Source organism: Equus przewalskii, chromosome 1, assembly GCF_037783145.1.
Source record: "Equus przewalskii isolate Varuska chromosome 1, EquPr2, whole genome shotgun sequence".
In the NCBI taxonomy this organism is placed as follows: Eukaryota; Metazoa; Chordata; class Mammalia; order Perissodactyla; family Equidae; genus Equus; species Equus przewalskii.
In genome coordinates this window covers 17,323,882-17,339,719 of record NC_091831.1, presented here as the reverse complement: position 1 = coordinate 17,339,719, position 15,838 = coordinate 17,323,882, and the positions used below count along the sequence as shown (strand labels likewise).

The 15,838-nt window shown below is 41.9% G+C and overlaps 1 protein-coding gene across 10 annotated transcripts in view; it reads right to left on the bottom strand.

The window, feature by feature from the left end:
• ABLIM1 (actin binding LIM protein 1) overlaps window positions 1–15,838 on the bottom strand; it is a 291,309-nt gene that overhangs the window by 99,660 nt on the left and 175,811 nt on the right. For all 10 annotated transcript variants that reach the window (XR_011543542.1, XR_011543545.1, XR_011543541.1 and 7 more), the window contains one exon: window positions 13,363–13,472. Coding sequence is in view for 3 of the 10 variants with exons in the window: in XM_070632138.1 (XP_070488239.1) it covers window positions 13,363–13,472 (110 nt within the window). In the remaining 7 variants the exon portion in view is untranslated. The remainder of the gene's footprint in view (window positions 1–13,362; window positions 13,473–15,838) is intronic.

The window sequence follows — 15,838 nt, the reverse complement described above, 5'->3', positions numbered from 1 at the left end:
GGTTATCGACATTCTACAGATCACAGAATGTTTGAGAGTCAGAGGGACCTTGCAGACCATTTGACGTAAATGCTTCATTTTACAGACAGGAAGCTGAGGCTCAGGGTGGACCTGGGTTTTACACAAGGCCACACAGCTGAACAGTGTCTGACTAACTGCAGAGTGGGGATCTTCTGTTTCCAAACGCATGACTCAGGCCTTTATGGCTTATAGTGCTTCTCTGGGTTTAAATCTTCAATCATGGGTTTGTTTTCCTGGTTATTGCCTCTTCCGCTGTCAGTTGGCTAAAACAGCCATGATGGAACTGGAGCACGAGGTGTTCACTTGAGGGTAAAGATTGTGTAAGTAGAGAATTATTGGGAACATAATGTAAATCGCAAAAGGGACCAGAGAGGGCCTTTACTCATTTAATTGATGCTTGCTGAGATACCAAGATGTTATAAAATATCCAAAGGGATTTGGAGTCTGTTCAGAGTATTTCCTTCTTTACTGTAAAATTTTAAAAATTAGGAATAAAAAAAATCAACTTTTAGTATTGAAACTGTTGCCCATGTAAGTTCCAGAAAATTCAAGCTTTCTCTGGAATTCTTTTTTAAGAATAATAATAAAAAAGAAACTATATTTGTCATCAACAAAGATTAGCACATAAGTCCATGGCTATACACATGGATAAAAAATAAATAGAAACAAAATCATTTCAGATTTAAGTTGTCATTAATAGAAAGTGGAATAGGACTTTGGAAACCCTATAAAATATTCAAGTGATGTCCTTTTAATAGACTGTTAACTTGAGGCACTTTATGCCTGGCCAGGACTCAATCTAAGGAACTTCAAGGAAAACAAAAACCAAATTTAAGTTCCAGTTTGGCTAACTTGAGTCCTGAATTGAATGACATTGTATCTTGTCACTTAACTGTTCCTACAGGGCATGGATTTCCCATTATCTTGTGTGATAAAATGGTGAAGGTTGAATGCTAGAGGAGAGTTTTTCTGTCCAAAAGAGAGAAAAAGAAGGGACATAGAAAAGAGTAGCCAGAACATGGGTCAGATTGTAAAGTTAAGCTGCTTTGAACACAAGCTTTCAACATGTGTCAGATCAGCCTCTGACATATGGATTCCCTCATGAGACTAACTGGAAGCATGTAGTGGCTGCCCACTTCACATGGGACAGATATTTCTAGTCTGCTAGGGTTCCCTTCCCTCCATAGGGTCTAAATGCCAATTGCCACTCATCGTCATGCTTGAACTGACTGCATGCACCTGTTACCTGCCTGGCCTTTTTTGTAAACCCTTGAATTTATAACCCATGGATTATTAAAAAATCTAGACTTTCTTGATATTATTATTTTTTTTAATAAGAGTTGGCCTACAGTTTTAACATCTTTAAGGTATAAAGGATTTGGGTATTTGAAAACCTTCCCTTGACCAAAATGTCCACATCATTTAGTAGTGATATGAATGTCCATCCAGCAAGTGGATATTGCTGCATGTTGACTTTCATCTTCATCTGGGCTCTTAAATGTTGTCAGGTTGTCAGGTTCTAAACTGGACATCTATAAGTTGATAAACGGTGACTGGCCACAATCCTTTTTTTTGCTGAGGAAGATTAGCCCTGAGCTAACATCTATGCCAATCTTCCTCCACTTTATATATGGGTCGCCACACAGCATGGCTGAAGAGTATTGTAGGTCCATGCCCAGAATCTGAACTCACAAACCCGGGCTGCCAAAGTGCAGCACACCAAACTTAACCACTATGCCATGGGGGCTGCTCCCATAGTCCACTTTCTAAAAACCTTAAACCAAGTCACTGAAATGAGTCCACAATCTTCCTTTTTGCATTTCATGTCAAATACCATGGGTATGGGGTCACCACAAGAAGGACAGGTAGAGGGTAAAACAGAAAGTAAAACTGCAAAAGTGTTAGGCAAAGCACTTTTCAAGAATTAGTCTTTAAAAGTGCTTTTTAACTTCTGAAATTCTCTGCCGCCATTAGCCAAAAAAAGCACTATGATGTCACAAGACAAATATTGGCTGGGGGTGGAGGGTCAGAATGTTCATGTAAGTGCAATGTGTTTGCCACTCTGTAAAAAGGGTCTCAATGCTACGAATAGTTTATATCTCAAATTCACTAAAAATGACCCTGAATTATTTTAAAAGGTTTCTGTGCTGCCTGAATATGTAACCTTGAACCAGACTTTCCATAACCGCTCACATCCCTGCTTAGGTCAGTTCCTCCCTTTGCTGTCTTGATGGCCACAATGGAAAGGAACATCATAAGCCAGAGCAGACTCTGACCTGCTATTTTAAGTGAAGGATCTTGTTGTCTTTGGAAAACAATACCACACAACAAAGTTTTTATGGGCCATAATAGCAACAGATTAGCATCATCAGCTTCATCAGCAAAACTGAAGGCAGGCCTGGCAGCAGCCATTTTCCAAGTCCTCTATAATCCAGTATTTGGCAATAAATCCTATCTTTCCTCCTTTTAAAGAGCATATCCTATATACTTATAGGATTTCAGTTACTTTGGTCATAAGTTTCATAAATATAGACCATTTACACATTTGAAACTTCCAATTCTAATCCCTAAACCAGTGCTCACAGAATTCTCTTAGGAGTATTATGGATTCCCAAGGTCAAGAAGCTTTCTCCAGGGCCAGCCTGGTGGCACAGTGGTTAAGTTCTTGCACTCTTCTTTGGCAGCCTGGGATTTGCTGGTTTGGATCCTGGGCGTGGACCTACACACTGCTTATCAAGCCATGCTGTAGCGGCATCCCACATAAAACAACTAGAAGGACTTACAACTAGGATATACAATTATGTCCTGGAGCTTTGGGGAGGGAAAAAAAAGAGAGGAAGATTGGCAACAGATGGTCTCTCAGAGCCAATCTTCCTCACCAAAAAAAAAAAAAAAGGAGAAGAAGAAGGAGCAGCTTTCTCCTTTAACTAGTATTTGGTGTGCTTTTCCCCATATTCATGACTAGGATCTGAACTGGAAATTAAAAGGAGCCAGATTGTTTGCCTTTCCTCTCCATTAATTGATTATGAATTTATTAAGCAGGAATCCCACGGCTAATGCTGCTAGGCATGATGGCAAGCATCAAAGAAACAGAAGATAGTCTGTTACAGACTTGGTACCAACTCAGACTCTCACCCCCAAACCTCATTAGAATCAAGAACTCATTAGAATTGAAAGTCTGAGAAAATCCACTAATTACCTTCGGAGGATGGCTTTGAATGGCCCACAAATACACCACAGTGCTCAGGACAGCACTCAATAACTGATGGGCCTATAGAGGCTGCATTTCTCATGACCCGCCTGGAACAGGGTGAATGACATGGCTGCCTTCTACCCAGTAAGAATGCCAGATATGTGAGAGTATACATTTATGGAGCAGAACATGTACTTTGGAAAGGACGTGGAAAAGTGGTTAGGAGCTGACAACTTTAACATCTGCTTAAAGAAAGCGTCCACTGCCTTGTGAAAGGAATCTCTTCAACAGCCACTCTTTCATTTCCCTGAGCAACAAATAAAAAGAACACCACGCCTGGATTTCCTAGGGAAGTAATGGAGATTCTTCGAGGAGAAAAAAAAAAAATTAGCATAAAACATTAATACTATTTTTTTCACCTGCTCCAATTTTTAGGTTTAAGGTTGTATCAAAGAGAACTCTGTGTGTGAGTGTGTGTGTGTGTGTGTGTGCGTGTGTGTGTGTGTTCACACACATGTTTTCAGAACTATAAGTAAAAGGAAGGACTAAATGTAAGGAATAAGCCAACATCCTAATAAGTACAGTCACAACTTCAAAATTCCCAGATAACAATTTCCAAAGCCCAGCTGGTGGAGGACAGACCCAGAGGATCACTGCTTTGCAGGCCCTCCCCCTGAACTGTCAGTCTGCGTTTGTCCCAGGTGGTTGCTCAGCATCATTTCTGATGATGCAAACATCACAGGGATTGACCCCAGATTAAAAGTAGGATTCTCTTTTGACTGAAAATGCCATGAGGACAGCAACAGGAAGATGGGAAGCTGTGACCCAATCATGGGATGCTCTCAGAAAAGGCTACAGTCACATGGCAGCCTCAAGGATACTGATTTCCAATCTGTCTAGGTGAAAAGTTCAGGCCATAGCTCCAGTGGACAGGGCGTTCTTGTCATGGGGCCTCCCCTAGGACAGGACAAGTGACCTCTCACCAGTACTTCTCAGTGGGTTCGGAGCAGTTCTCCTTTCTGCCTACAAGGTATAATCCACACAAGCCTCGTAAACATTATTTGATCCCTGAGCCACTCCTCAAAAGGGCAATTGTTACGTATTTTTCCGCAAGAAGACAGAACTAATATGTCAGAAGCTCAAAGCCTGAGTCCTCAGCACTGTTGATACCCTTTTCAGGACAGGGTTTGGAAAATTGGGGGTCAGACTTCTACCAGCAGGCTGAGCAATGGCCAAGTAGTCCTCTATGGCCAGCAGTGGAGGAGGAAAAGGGGTGAAAAAGAGGAAGGAAGAGTGGGAGAGTGAGCAAATAAGGGAGGAAGCAAGACAGAAGCCCCAGGAGAAGGCTGCTACCCGCAATCACCGGGGGGCATTCAGTGGTGCCCACTCCACAGCCACACTGTGGACACCAGAGGACACCAGGCCAACCGTTTCTGGGGGGTGGTAGCCACTGCTTTAAAGATTTGTGATGGTCCCTAGCCTACCCCTCTGAAAGCTGTGCCAAGACCCAAATGAATCACAAACAGGGACTCAAACAAATGCTTGCACAGGCACATTCACAGCAGCACTATTCACAATACCAAAAAGGTGGGAAGGACCTACATGTCTAATTAACAGGAGAATGAAGAAACAAATGTGGTCTCTCCATGGTGGAATATTACTCAGCCACAAAAAAGAAATGAGGTACTGATAAATGCTACAACTTAGATGAATTTTGAAAACATTATGCTAAATGGAAGAAGACAGAAACCAAAGGCCACATATGTAAGATTCCATTTGTACGAAATATCCAGAATGGGTAAATGCACAGAAACGAAAGTGGATTGCTGGTTGCTAGGGGCTGAGAGGAGGAGGGAACAGGGAGGAGCAGCTTAATGGGATTTTCTTCGGGGCTGATGAAGACGTTTTGGAACTAGATAAAGGGGGTGGTTAGACGACATTGTGAATGCTCTAAAATGTTCACTTTAAAATGGTTAATTTTTGTTATGTGAATTTCACCTCAATGAAAAAAAGTACCAAGAAGGTTTGTTCCTGCACTGATTTCCCTAGTTCAAGTGTAAACTTTAACTGGTGAAGAGTTTTCTCATAAATCTTTAACTGGCTGTGGTTGCCCAGCATACATGGGTCCTTGCCCAAGAGGAAATCATACTTGGGTTTTACGTCAGTTTCTCAGGTTCACTTCTCATTAGCAAACTCCAGCTCATTTACTCCAAAGACAGGAAGGAGAAAAGAGGGGGGAGAATGTCAGTTTCAGTACTTTCATCATGTGACCAGTCACTTAATGCACACACACACACACACACACACACACACACACACACACACACGGCTGAAGGTCACAGCAAGGGCAAACTGTAGTGAGATTTGTCTGGAACGGGCCTTTTATTTTATTTCATAAAATTAACATTATTTTATTTTTTATGTACTTGAGTTATAAATAGGTAATACACACACATGGTTAAAAAATTTATTTTCATATAGTACAAATAATTTCCTTCCTTCCTGGCTCCCAGCCACTCCCTCCCTCCCTGCTAGAGACCAGTACTAATAGCAATGTCTTAATATCTTTCTGGAGAATATAGGAATATACAGTTATAGGTATACCCAGCAGTCCTTTGAACAGCTAAATCTTTACCGCTACTGAAAAATTAAAATTAAACTGGCGGAATGACTGCTGTTGCAATCATTAAAATTATAGTTTTATTGATAAGTTGTTAGAAGGTGTGGGTCTTATTACATAAGAGGCATATCTAGGGAAACAAAAATAGCAAATAACAAAATGCTGTTAACTTTCCATTGACTGAAAAGACTTTTTGTGCCCACTTCCACTTTTTGCCATTTAGTTGCACCCATTCCTTATAAAGCAGGAACTTTTCTTGCAACTGAGATAATCAAGGCTCTGGTTAAGTGAAAAGACGTGTCACTCTGGGATCTTTATGTCTGACTCATAATTGTTATAGATTTCTGTCTGAAAAATCTGAATGTTAATGTTCCTTCGCACAACATACCTTGTTTCTCTGTAACGAACCTCTGGCAAACATGTAAATCCTAAACTGTCTCAACACCCCACTCCATAGCCAGTAGAGCAATACTGGAACTGCCAAGCCAGGTGAGACCCCTGCCCCTCCAGGCCTGAGGCTGACATCCAAAACGCCCAGAGAGGTGAGGCCTCCCTCCAACCTCCCACCCAAAGCTGGGGAAATACATTCCCTGATATTTCTACTTTTTAAAAAAAAAAAAAACCTTGTGACTCTGTCGCCAACAAATTTTTCCGAAGCAATAACCACTTCCCCTTGCATTAAATAAGGGAAAAAGCCTGTAAATACGATGAGAAAATAAAAGTTTAAATGGCCAATACTCCTTGCTTCCCATGCATGCAAGCTGTATCTATGTAATTTTACAAAACCACAAAAGTCATCTTCATTGAAGTAGCAGTCAGAACTCAACATTCCGGACCTGCGAGCTGAAAGTGACTTCCTCAGAAGGCTCTCCTGGGATGGCTTCAATTCACTCGCTAAGTGAACATTTATGCACTTGCAGTGTGCAAGTGCTATTCATAAGGACAAAAAAAAAAATACAGTCCTTACCATTAAGGAGCCATAGTCTGGTCAGAGAGATAAACATACAAAGAACAGCAGGACTGTAATGGGTAATAACTGTCAGAAATGCAAAGCACATCTTTGGCTAGGACACATGTGAGCTGGCCCTGCTCCCAAGGCATCTGAGCAAATTCAAGGCTTTCAGCCTTTTGTGTGATGCTCAAAAGAAAAAATGATTTTTGACAAGAAGATAGGTGAATAAAATGCCATGGGAAGAATTTATGTAAAATTGTACACACATCTACAGCACTGAGAGCAATATGCAGAAGAATGTGCACCAGAATGTTAATAGAGGGGATGTCCTGGCGATGGGATTTCAGGTGATTTTTATCTCCTTCTTTGTACTTTTCTGTAATATTTGTACTCTTTTACGACAAATACTTAAACCCATTTAAAAAGAGAAGATTGTTATTAGCCCGGTTTAGAGAGAGAAACGGCTTTGACTCAATTTCCAGAATGTTGATCCAGGGCGTTATGTGCTAGACCTTGCATAAGAGAGAAGGACAACAGGTCCTTATATTCAGTGAGTTCATTATCTTGGTGGTGGAGGCGGGCACAAATCTAAACAATTAAAGTGCAATAGGTTACGTACCAATGTTGGTTTCTTGGTTGTGACGAATGTATCATAGTAATATATTACGCTAACTGTGTAAAAAAGAATTTGGCTGGTGCCTGGAACAGAGGAGATGCTCAAAGAAACGTTTGCTGAGTGAATGAATGACATCCAACATCTTTCTTTGACATGGTCCTTTTTATTTGCCTTCTTCATCTTTTCTCACAGCCATCACCTGTACCCACAATCAGTTATCTCCCCAGCCCTGACCACCGATGCCAAATTGCTGCTTTTGCATACCACTGCCGCCATTACTGCCTTAATCTTTCTAGCACATTGTTTTCATCTGGTCATCCTCGAGGTTTGAGACTACCTGAGGAGCTGCTCTTTGCCAAGCTCCTCAAGGCCTCCCTAAACCTGTCCCCATCGCTCCGTCTTTCCACTTTCACTTCCCAGGACATGGAGCACAGCATCGGTTCTGTCCGGGTTTCCTCCGGCACTGCCTTTACAAGTGCCTTCCCACATTTAGACTGCCCTTCTATGCAGTATCTCATTTAATCCTCATAACAACCTTTAGAAGTAGATATCTTCCAATAGTAGGATGAGGGGACTGAGGTTCTGAGACATCAAATAACTCGTCCAAGGCTGCGTGACTGTAAGAGGTAAAACCAGGATTCACCCCAGGCATTCTGAGAGTAGGGCCACGTTCTTACCCACGTGCTATCCCCTCTTCCTTCTTTCCTCTCTGAGTATCTCTAAGCTTAAGTTCTAGTCTTACGATTTCCTTAAAGAATAATGGTTAACATATATACGTACTTACTAGGTGTCATGAATCTTCTAAGGACTTTCCTTATATTAATCCCAAGAACAACCAATTGAGAAAGGAACTATTATTGTTTCCCATTCTATAGGCAAAGAAACAGAGGCACAGAGAGATTGCGTTCTCAAGGCCACACAGCCTCTAAGTGGTAGAACTGGGATTAGAACAAGCCAACAACCTGTCCAGAAGCCATACTCTTCAGCAGTGTCCTGCCAAGCCTCCTCTGCCACCCCATTTACAGAAAAAAAATGTCTGACGATGGAGGAGCAGATCGGTTTTTGGAGACCTACCATAAAACACATCACCAAGAGTCAAACTTCAGCAATCTGTGGGCTATGTATGTGTTGATGTGTTCCTACCTTCACTGGTTTTTATACTGGTGGAAAACATCAAATGAGCAGAGAAAGACAGCTATCATGAACAGAAGAGTGAAAAAATTGGAGTCACAAAAAGTAGAGACTGTCTTACACAAAAATCCAGAAATTAATGCCTGAACAGTAAGTTATTGTTTTCTAAGCACACAGCACTCTTACATACGTGCTCACTTCCTCTTACAAGGTAGGTACCTATTACTATCCCATTTTACAGATAAGGAAATGGAGGATGGAGAGGTCAAGAGACTGCTACTAAGTGGCAGAGCCAGGACCTGACCCAGCATGAGATCATCCCCACTCCCCCTATTGTTAGGTGCCTCAGCAGACAAGTCCCACTCAACCTGTAAATGATTTCTTGAGAGAGAATATAAAGATAAAATAAAAATTATCTTGCAACTATTAAAAGCTGTTGCACCAAACAGAAAGGTAAAATAACGGAAAAATTCTTCCTCCCCTTGGAAACATGCACGTGACTCTCTCTGGAATGCTTTAAATTCAGTCCAAGGAGCGCATGAGCCCTGACACCTGTAGGAGTTCCAGTTGCAGTTGGAATAATGACAGTGCTGCACAGAGAGGGATAAGAGAGAGAGGAAGATGGCTTTGGATGTATTTGTGTGTGGGTGTTCCTCGAGTCAATCCGCCAAACCCACACACAATCAGACATGAGTCATACAGCCTTTGAAACGGACTGGGTGAGTGTAGACAGCAGCCCACTCCTGCTCAGATGCCTGAAATAGACAGGAGCTGTGTAGGAAACAATGATCCAAACCCGATTTCCCTATGCTCTAGTTTGCCACACACAGACTTCGCCCTCCCCTGGCTCCTTAACCTATGGGAATCCAGTCCCTCAGTTACTGGCAAATACATGAAGAACAGAGTGGAATTAAGTTTTAGAGGAGTGTATGCAACCTTCTGGTAGAGCATGAGTCTTCCGGACATATATTTCTGTTTTTAAAGCATGGATCAGCTACACATAGCCTGTTGATTTTTTTTTTTATTACTAGTAAAAGCAGTTTAGTTAATGTTCATCACAACCTTGTGAGGTAACTTTTACTATTATCTCCGTTATATAAAGTTTATTGATTTTTTTTTTCCTTGAGGAAGATTAGCCCTGAGCTAACATCTGCTGCCAATCCTCCTCTTTTTGCTGAGGAAGACTGACCCTGAGCTAACATCTGTGCCCAACTTCCTCTACTTTATATGTGGGACACCTGCCACAGCATGGCTTGCCAAGCAGTGCCATGTCTGCACCCGGGATCCAAACTGGCGAACCCGGGCTGCTGAAGCGAAACGTGCACATTTAACTGCTGCACCACCATGCTGGCCCCATTTATTGCTTACTGAATTTAAATTGCATTAGACTGGATGCTGCAACAATTTTAACTAATTCAGGGGCCATAATCCTTAATTGAAGTAGTTTGTTTCTATGAATAACTTCCTGATGGTTCCCATTCACCAAGCCTTGCTCCAACAGGGAGGCAATTATGGCCTGTAGAAAGCACACCGTCCTTGAAGGCAGACACTTGGATAAATCTGCAGACAAGTCAGGTCATCGTTCCAAGGCCCAGCACCTCCATCTCTGAAAATCAGACTGATACTTAACCTTGTAAAATAAATATCAGGGACGTAGCATGGCATCTGGGGCCAGACAGCCTGGGTTTGTATCCCAGCTCCATCACTCACTGTCTGTGTAATTTGGGGAAATTACCTAACCTCTCTGGCCCTTTGTTTCTTCATCTGTGAAAAGGGGATGGTTTTAGTATCACCTTATAGGGTGGTTATGAGGATTAAATAAGTTAAAATTTATAGACCAGTTACACATTGCCTGGTTCACAATGAGTACTACGGGAATGCTTGATGAAGAAAATAAAATAGACAGAAAGGTTAGAAGCAGCATTTTAAGGTGGAAGGAAGCACGGAGCAGAGCGTCTACAGCATCACAGGCACTCCACTGGCAGTTCTCCCTAAATCAGAGCACTACAGACACGGTAGCCCCTGAGGGGCTGGAATAGAAACTGCATCTCTATTCGGGAAGCTCAAAAGGAGACTAGTTTATGTACATTCTCATCGCCTCATTGCCTTGGCTTCTGTTGGCCACTCTGTGCTTCTCTCCCTCTCTTGTTGTCTTCACCTCCTAGCAATGATGGAAAACCAGCCATAGAATGCGAAATAAAACTGCACTTCAGAAGAGGAAACTCGTTTTTGAAAGAACATTTCAAAGGAAAAAGAAGATCATGGCTCTCTAGTTCACCGACTGTGTGAACATTATCAAAGTAGAGTTTCACTTTTTGCTTCTATTTAGGAAGCTTCACTAAGTTAAAAAAATTTTCTTTAAATAAGAATCAAAGTCACATCAGGATAGTTTTAAAGTATAGGGCAACTCTTAAAGAATTACAAATAATGACCAAGTGTTTTCTAATTATGCTCCAATGAATTTCAGAAACTTGCCGAAAATTCCCTTGCTCCAGTCTTTGTGCGCCTGCCTCGTTTGGGCATTTTGCATGTGTGTAGCCATCTATAAGGGCTCTCTTCTTTACAGACACCCACACCCACATGCCCTACAAATGCTATTTGAGTACTTATTTAAATAGACAAGTACTTGTTGAAAATAAAAATGTTCTGACCAAAGCCATTGCATAGAATTGGGATTTCATCCACTGAGAGCAGAGGAGAAAATATCACTTGGTCTGTCAATTTGCGTTTAAGCAATATGCATTAAATTTAGCATTAGAAATGTGGATTTGATGTTGATATATTTTTACACCTAAACTTTTAATTTCTTTCTTATGTGCATAACATGTATGTCATATAAAAATAGAAAATATAGATAAAGCAAAGAAATGTTTAATAAAAATTAGAATAACCATTTTGCTAGATTGTGACTAGGAAAAATGTCCCCAAATTGCATGCACGGAGAGGACGGGAAGGCTTTACAAATATTACATTTCTGTTTCTTAAATTAAACAATGAGGAGTATTAGATAAAACCAAAAAGAGAGCCCCAAAGCACAGTCAAGAGGCCTGCCTCTAATCCTACCTTATTATTGGATAGCCTGAGTATGCCCATGAGCCTCAATTTCCCCACCTATCAAGAAAGATAATTGTACTAAGAGACGCCACAGAATTAGAGGATGCGGCCGTTCCTATTTATAGGCCTTTGGACACAATCCACCGTTACAGCTGTCATCCCATCCTCGGACTCCTAAAATCCTCTTTTTCTTAACTAGACTGAACAATTCCTCCAAAGTTTTGTTAATGTACTTTCAAAGCAAGCCCTCCCACACAGTGGGTGACTATTGCCACCCAGATCACCTTCTCGATGACCTGGTTAGAGCAGGGTAGGTAAGAACAGCGAAGGACTCGAAGTCCTGCTGGCCTGCCTCTAATCCTACCTTATTATTGGATAGCCTGAGTATGCCCATGAGCCTCAATTTCCCCACCTATCAAGAAAGATAATTGTGCCCTGCCTTGTAGCTATTATTCTAGTTTTTTACCAGCAGGGCATGTAAATTTCACATGCTAAGGATCCAGTCATGTGTATTGAATAAGTTGCACTAATACATTTATTTTCTTCTTTCCTCCCAATGGTCAAAATCCAATTTCTATGCAAATACCTTGGTCAGAACATTTTTATTTTTAACAGGTATAAGGATTCTTCTACTTTAACAGGAAGATTTGGAATCTGTTGCAAATTGCACAAAATTCCTCTGGAGCAGAAGTGGCTTACCTCATTCCCATGGACTGAGATAGGCAGGGCTTAAAGGGGTATTTCCAGGTCTCCCAGGGACTGGAAAAATCCACAGGAACCAACGTAAACCTCTAGTCCACTTCCCAATGCCCAGGAAAGAGAAGCAAGTAGAGCTTCTTTGTTTGGTGCCCAGAGTTCAGGATACGCCTCACTTAAAAGTTAACTGACCTACCCAGGGTTATTTACTAGAAGAAATAGTGCAATTGGTCACTATTTTTATTTTGGGGGAAGTTCCTTTTCTTTGGATTCCTACAGATCAGACAAAACCTTGTCATAGGAATCACAAATCCCACCATATACATATAGCTTGTTCCCACACTGTCTTCAGATCTCTCCTTAGGTGTCACCTTTTAAGAGAGGTTTCCCCTCATGGGCCCTTATAAGCGCAGCCCCTTGACCTTGCTTTTTCTTCTTACTTTAATTTTTCTACGTATTAGATATTTTTGTGTATGCATTTAATGGCTACCTGCTCCCATGAGAAAGCAAGCTTCCTGAGGATGCTGGGCTTGTTTTGCTCACACCTGTGTCTCCAGTGTGAACAGCAACACACATTGTAGGTGCTCAGCAAAGCAGCTGTTCAATGAATAAATATCAGAAACCCTCCAGGTGAACAGAGAATAGTTAAGACGGATAAAGAATAAAGAATTATATAAGGATAAGCATAAAGTACCACATTAGCCCTAGGCACAGTGGGGACAGCTTTTTTCATACACAGAGATCTCAGTCACTTCACCACCAAATGCTCTCACATCTCAACCCCCATGACTAGAGACGGGCATTTCTAATGTAAAGTTTTGGAATTCCTTTTCCTTCATTTACTGTCAAAACATGCAGTTTGATGTCCAATTCTGTTTGTCTTTTTGAAGGAAGGGAGATGCTCTCACTGCATGGGTTGTAGGGAAGGCTTCTCCACACATCATGTCTTACAATTGAAAATGCCTTAGACAGGACTACTCTTCGCTCCAGGTAACAGAGTTTCTCAAAAAGGGGAGCCCATGCCTAAGCTACCTTTGCGGTAGGAAGGAGTTTACGTCCAGGTGGGGCCGGGCACTTACTGCTGGAGCAGGAGGCTTCTTGAGGGCTGGATGACATTGGCTGCGCACAGAGTTGACAGAGGCAGTCTCTCCCATTGAATGTGACGCGATCTCCAGGTGGAAACGGGCGCCTGGAGACAGAAAGACATCGCCCTCAAGGTTATTCCAGAAATTTCATTCCTTTTCCCGACTCCTTCTGCTGCTGCCCTCTGGTGCCAATTCGTTTCTTGGAGGAGCACCAGCCAAAATGTCTCAAAAGCAGTCTTAACCAAGCCAGCCAGCTGGATACAGTTCAAACAAATAAACGTGCCACATTTGAGAAGAAGGGAGAACGCACGGCTTCCACAAGTGACCAGAGGGTAAAATGGAATGATTTACCTCTAATCCTTAGTGGAGGGATGTTCCAACAAGTTACCTAGCAGGGCACACATGGTAAAATTTTCCATTTTCCAAATGGAAAATCCTTCATGAAGAAACACTTTAAATGCCATAAATTCCTATGCAAGCTTAAGGCCCCTCCCCAGGAGAACTGATTACAGATCAAGCATTAACTTTTTCAGACTTTTTCCCTAGACCTATATGATAATTAGGCTCAATTAGACTTTGTCCTGGACATCTGAATGGGTGAACTGAATGTTTCACAGTGCTGGAGACCCAGTCCCTTATAAACTTGGAGAAATAAAACAGCTTGGCAAATATCTGTTAAAATTTAGTATTAGCTTCTTTTCAGAAGGGCACTTTCCTTTCACATTGGACATTCAATAACAGCACATTTTGCACAAATATTCCTTCTGCATGTATGTTATCAGTTTCTTCTCCTCCCAGTTCAGCAGGCAAATAGGTTTTCAAAAAAATCATTAATTAATAGCCATATGACAGTTTCCATCCTGCTTACTTGCAATTGGCCAATTTGCCAATAATCTTCACCAACGTAAGTTTTCAAACGTGTGATTCTGTCAACTAGGAAACATAAAACTCTCAAGCAAAACATCCCCACACACCTGAGTCAGAAGCAATTCCTTAAGAACAAATTCAAGCTTCTTGACATGAGTTCTACTTTCCCAGCTGCTATTCCTCCTTTCAGTTGCCCTTAGGCTGCCCAACAGTTGGTAATTAACTGGAATACACACACAGATAGTAAATTTGGACTTAACTCTACAATTGGTGCCAGTCATCAAGGAGACTTAAACTCTCATGCCCCCACATTTTAGAAGTGCTCAGTTGAGGTGCTCTCTTCCCCTTTCATGGTGCTGTGTTACTTTCCATTGTTCAGATAAGGCTCAGAGAGGTTAAGTGACTTGCCTAGATTGACCAGCTAGGGAGAGCAGGTCACAGGCAAGTGCAGGACCCTGAGAGGGAGTGCCCCTTTAAAATGTGCACCCTAGGTGCCTTGCCCACCTTGCTCTAGTCCAGGCCCTCCCTCTGATCTAAACTTATATTTTCTTACTTGAATCCCATACAGACCCACTATGGGATAAGCTAGAGTCCAGTTCTCAACACAGGGCCAGCCAGGTCTTTTGAACTTTGCGTTTTATCTTCTAAATGACCCTCTTCAGCACTTTCCCCTTTCCTGCGTCCTCTGCCCACACGGGTTCACTTCCTTCTGTTATTGGCATGAATGCTTGTAATAGAAAGAGAACTGGATTTAGAGTAAGAAAATCTGAGTTGAAATCTTAGCCTTGCAACGTTAGGGACTGGGAAAGTCCCTCCGACTTGAAGACTCGGAATCACTCACAAATAGGGATGCTAATTCCTGCTCGGCTTCACAGTATTGCTAAGAGGGTTGAATCCAATTCTACATGAAGGCAATTTGTAAACTGAAAAGGGGGCCTCCAGTTCTGGTAGAATCCCCATCCTTCAGCAGTGGCAGCAGCAGCAACAGTGATCACCTCTCTGCTGGCTCCAGCATCCAGGGACACGGCTATCACCAATAAATGTCTGTCCCTCGTTACCCACTTTAAAACAACGATCTCTCAGGGCCAGGACCAGGAGGGCTCTGAGGGTTTACCGGGGCCACGGCCTTCCAACCTGGCTGATTCATATCATACTGGGGAACCCTCCAGAAACTACTAAATCAGCATGCAAGTTTTTTGGGGGGAAGGCTAGAAATGGATATTTTTAAAGCACCCTCCCCAGGGAATTCCAGTGAGCATCCCTGTTTGGGGAATCACCTGCATCTAGTCCACAGCCTCTCATTTTACAGATGAGGCAACTGCCATGGAAAAGCTAATTCACAGAGGTCTCGGATCAGCCTTGGAAGCAGGACTAGACCTCCAGTCTCCTGAATGCCAGCCCAGCTCTTAACCAGGATTCAGCCAGAAAAGGGAGAGGTCAAGAGGAAACTCTGCTTTTGAGAAAATGCGGAAAAATTTCCATCTCATGAATCCAGAATTTTTAAACCATGATTTTTACACAATGTAATTGAGGAATGGGTTAATCATTAAAAAAGTTAATAAAATAATTTTACTAAGAATATTTCACTTAAATCTTATTGTGA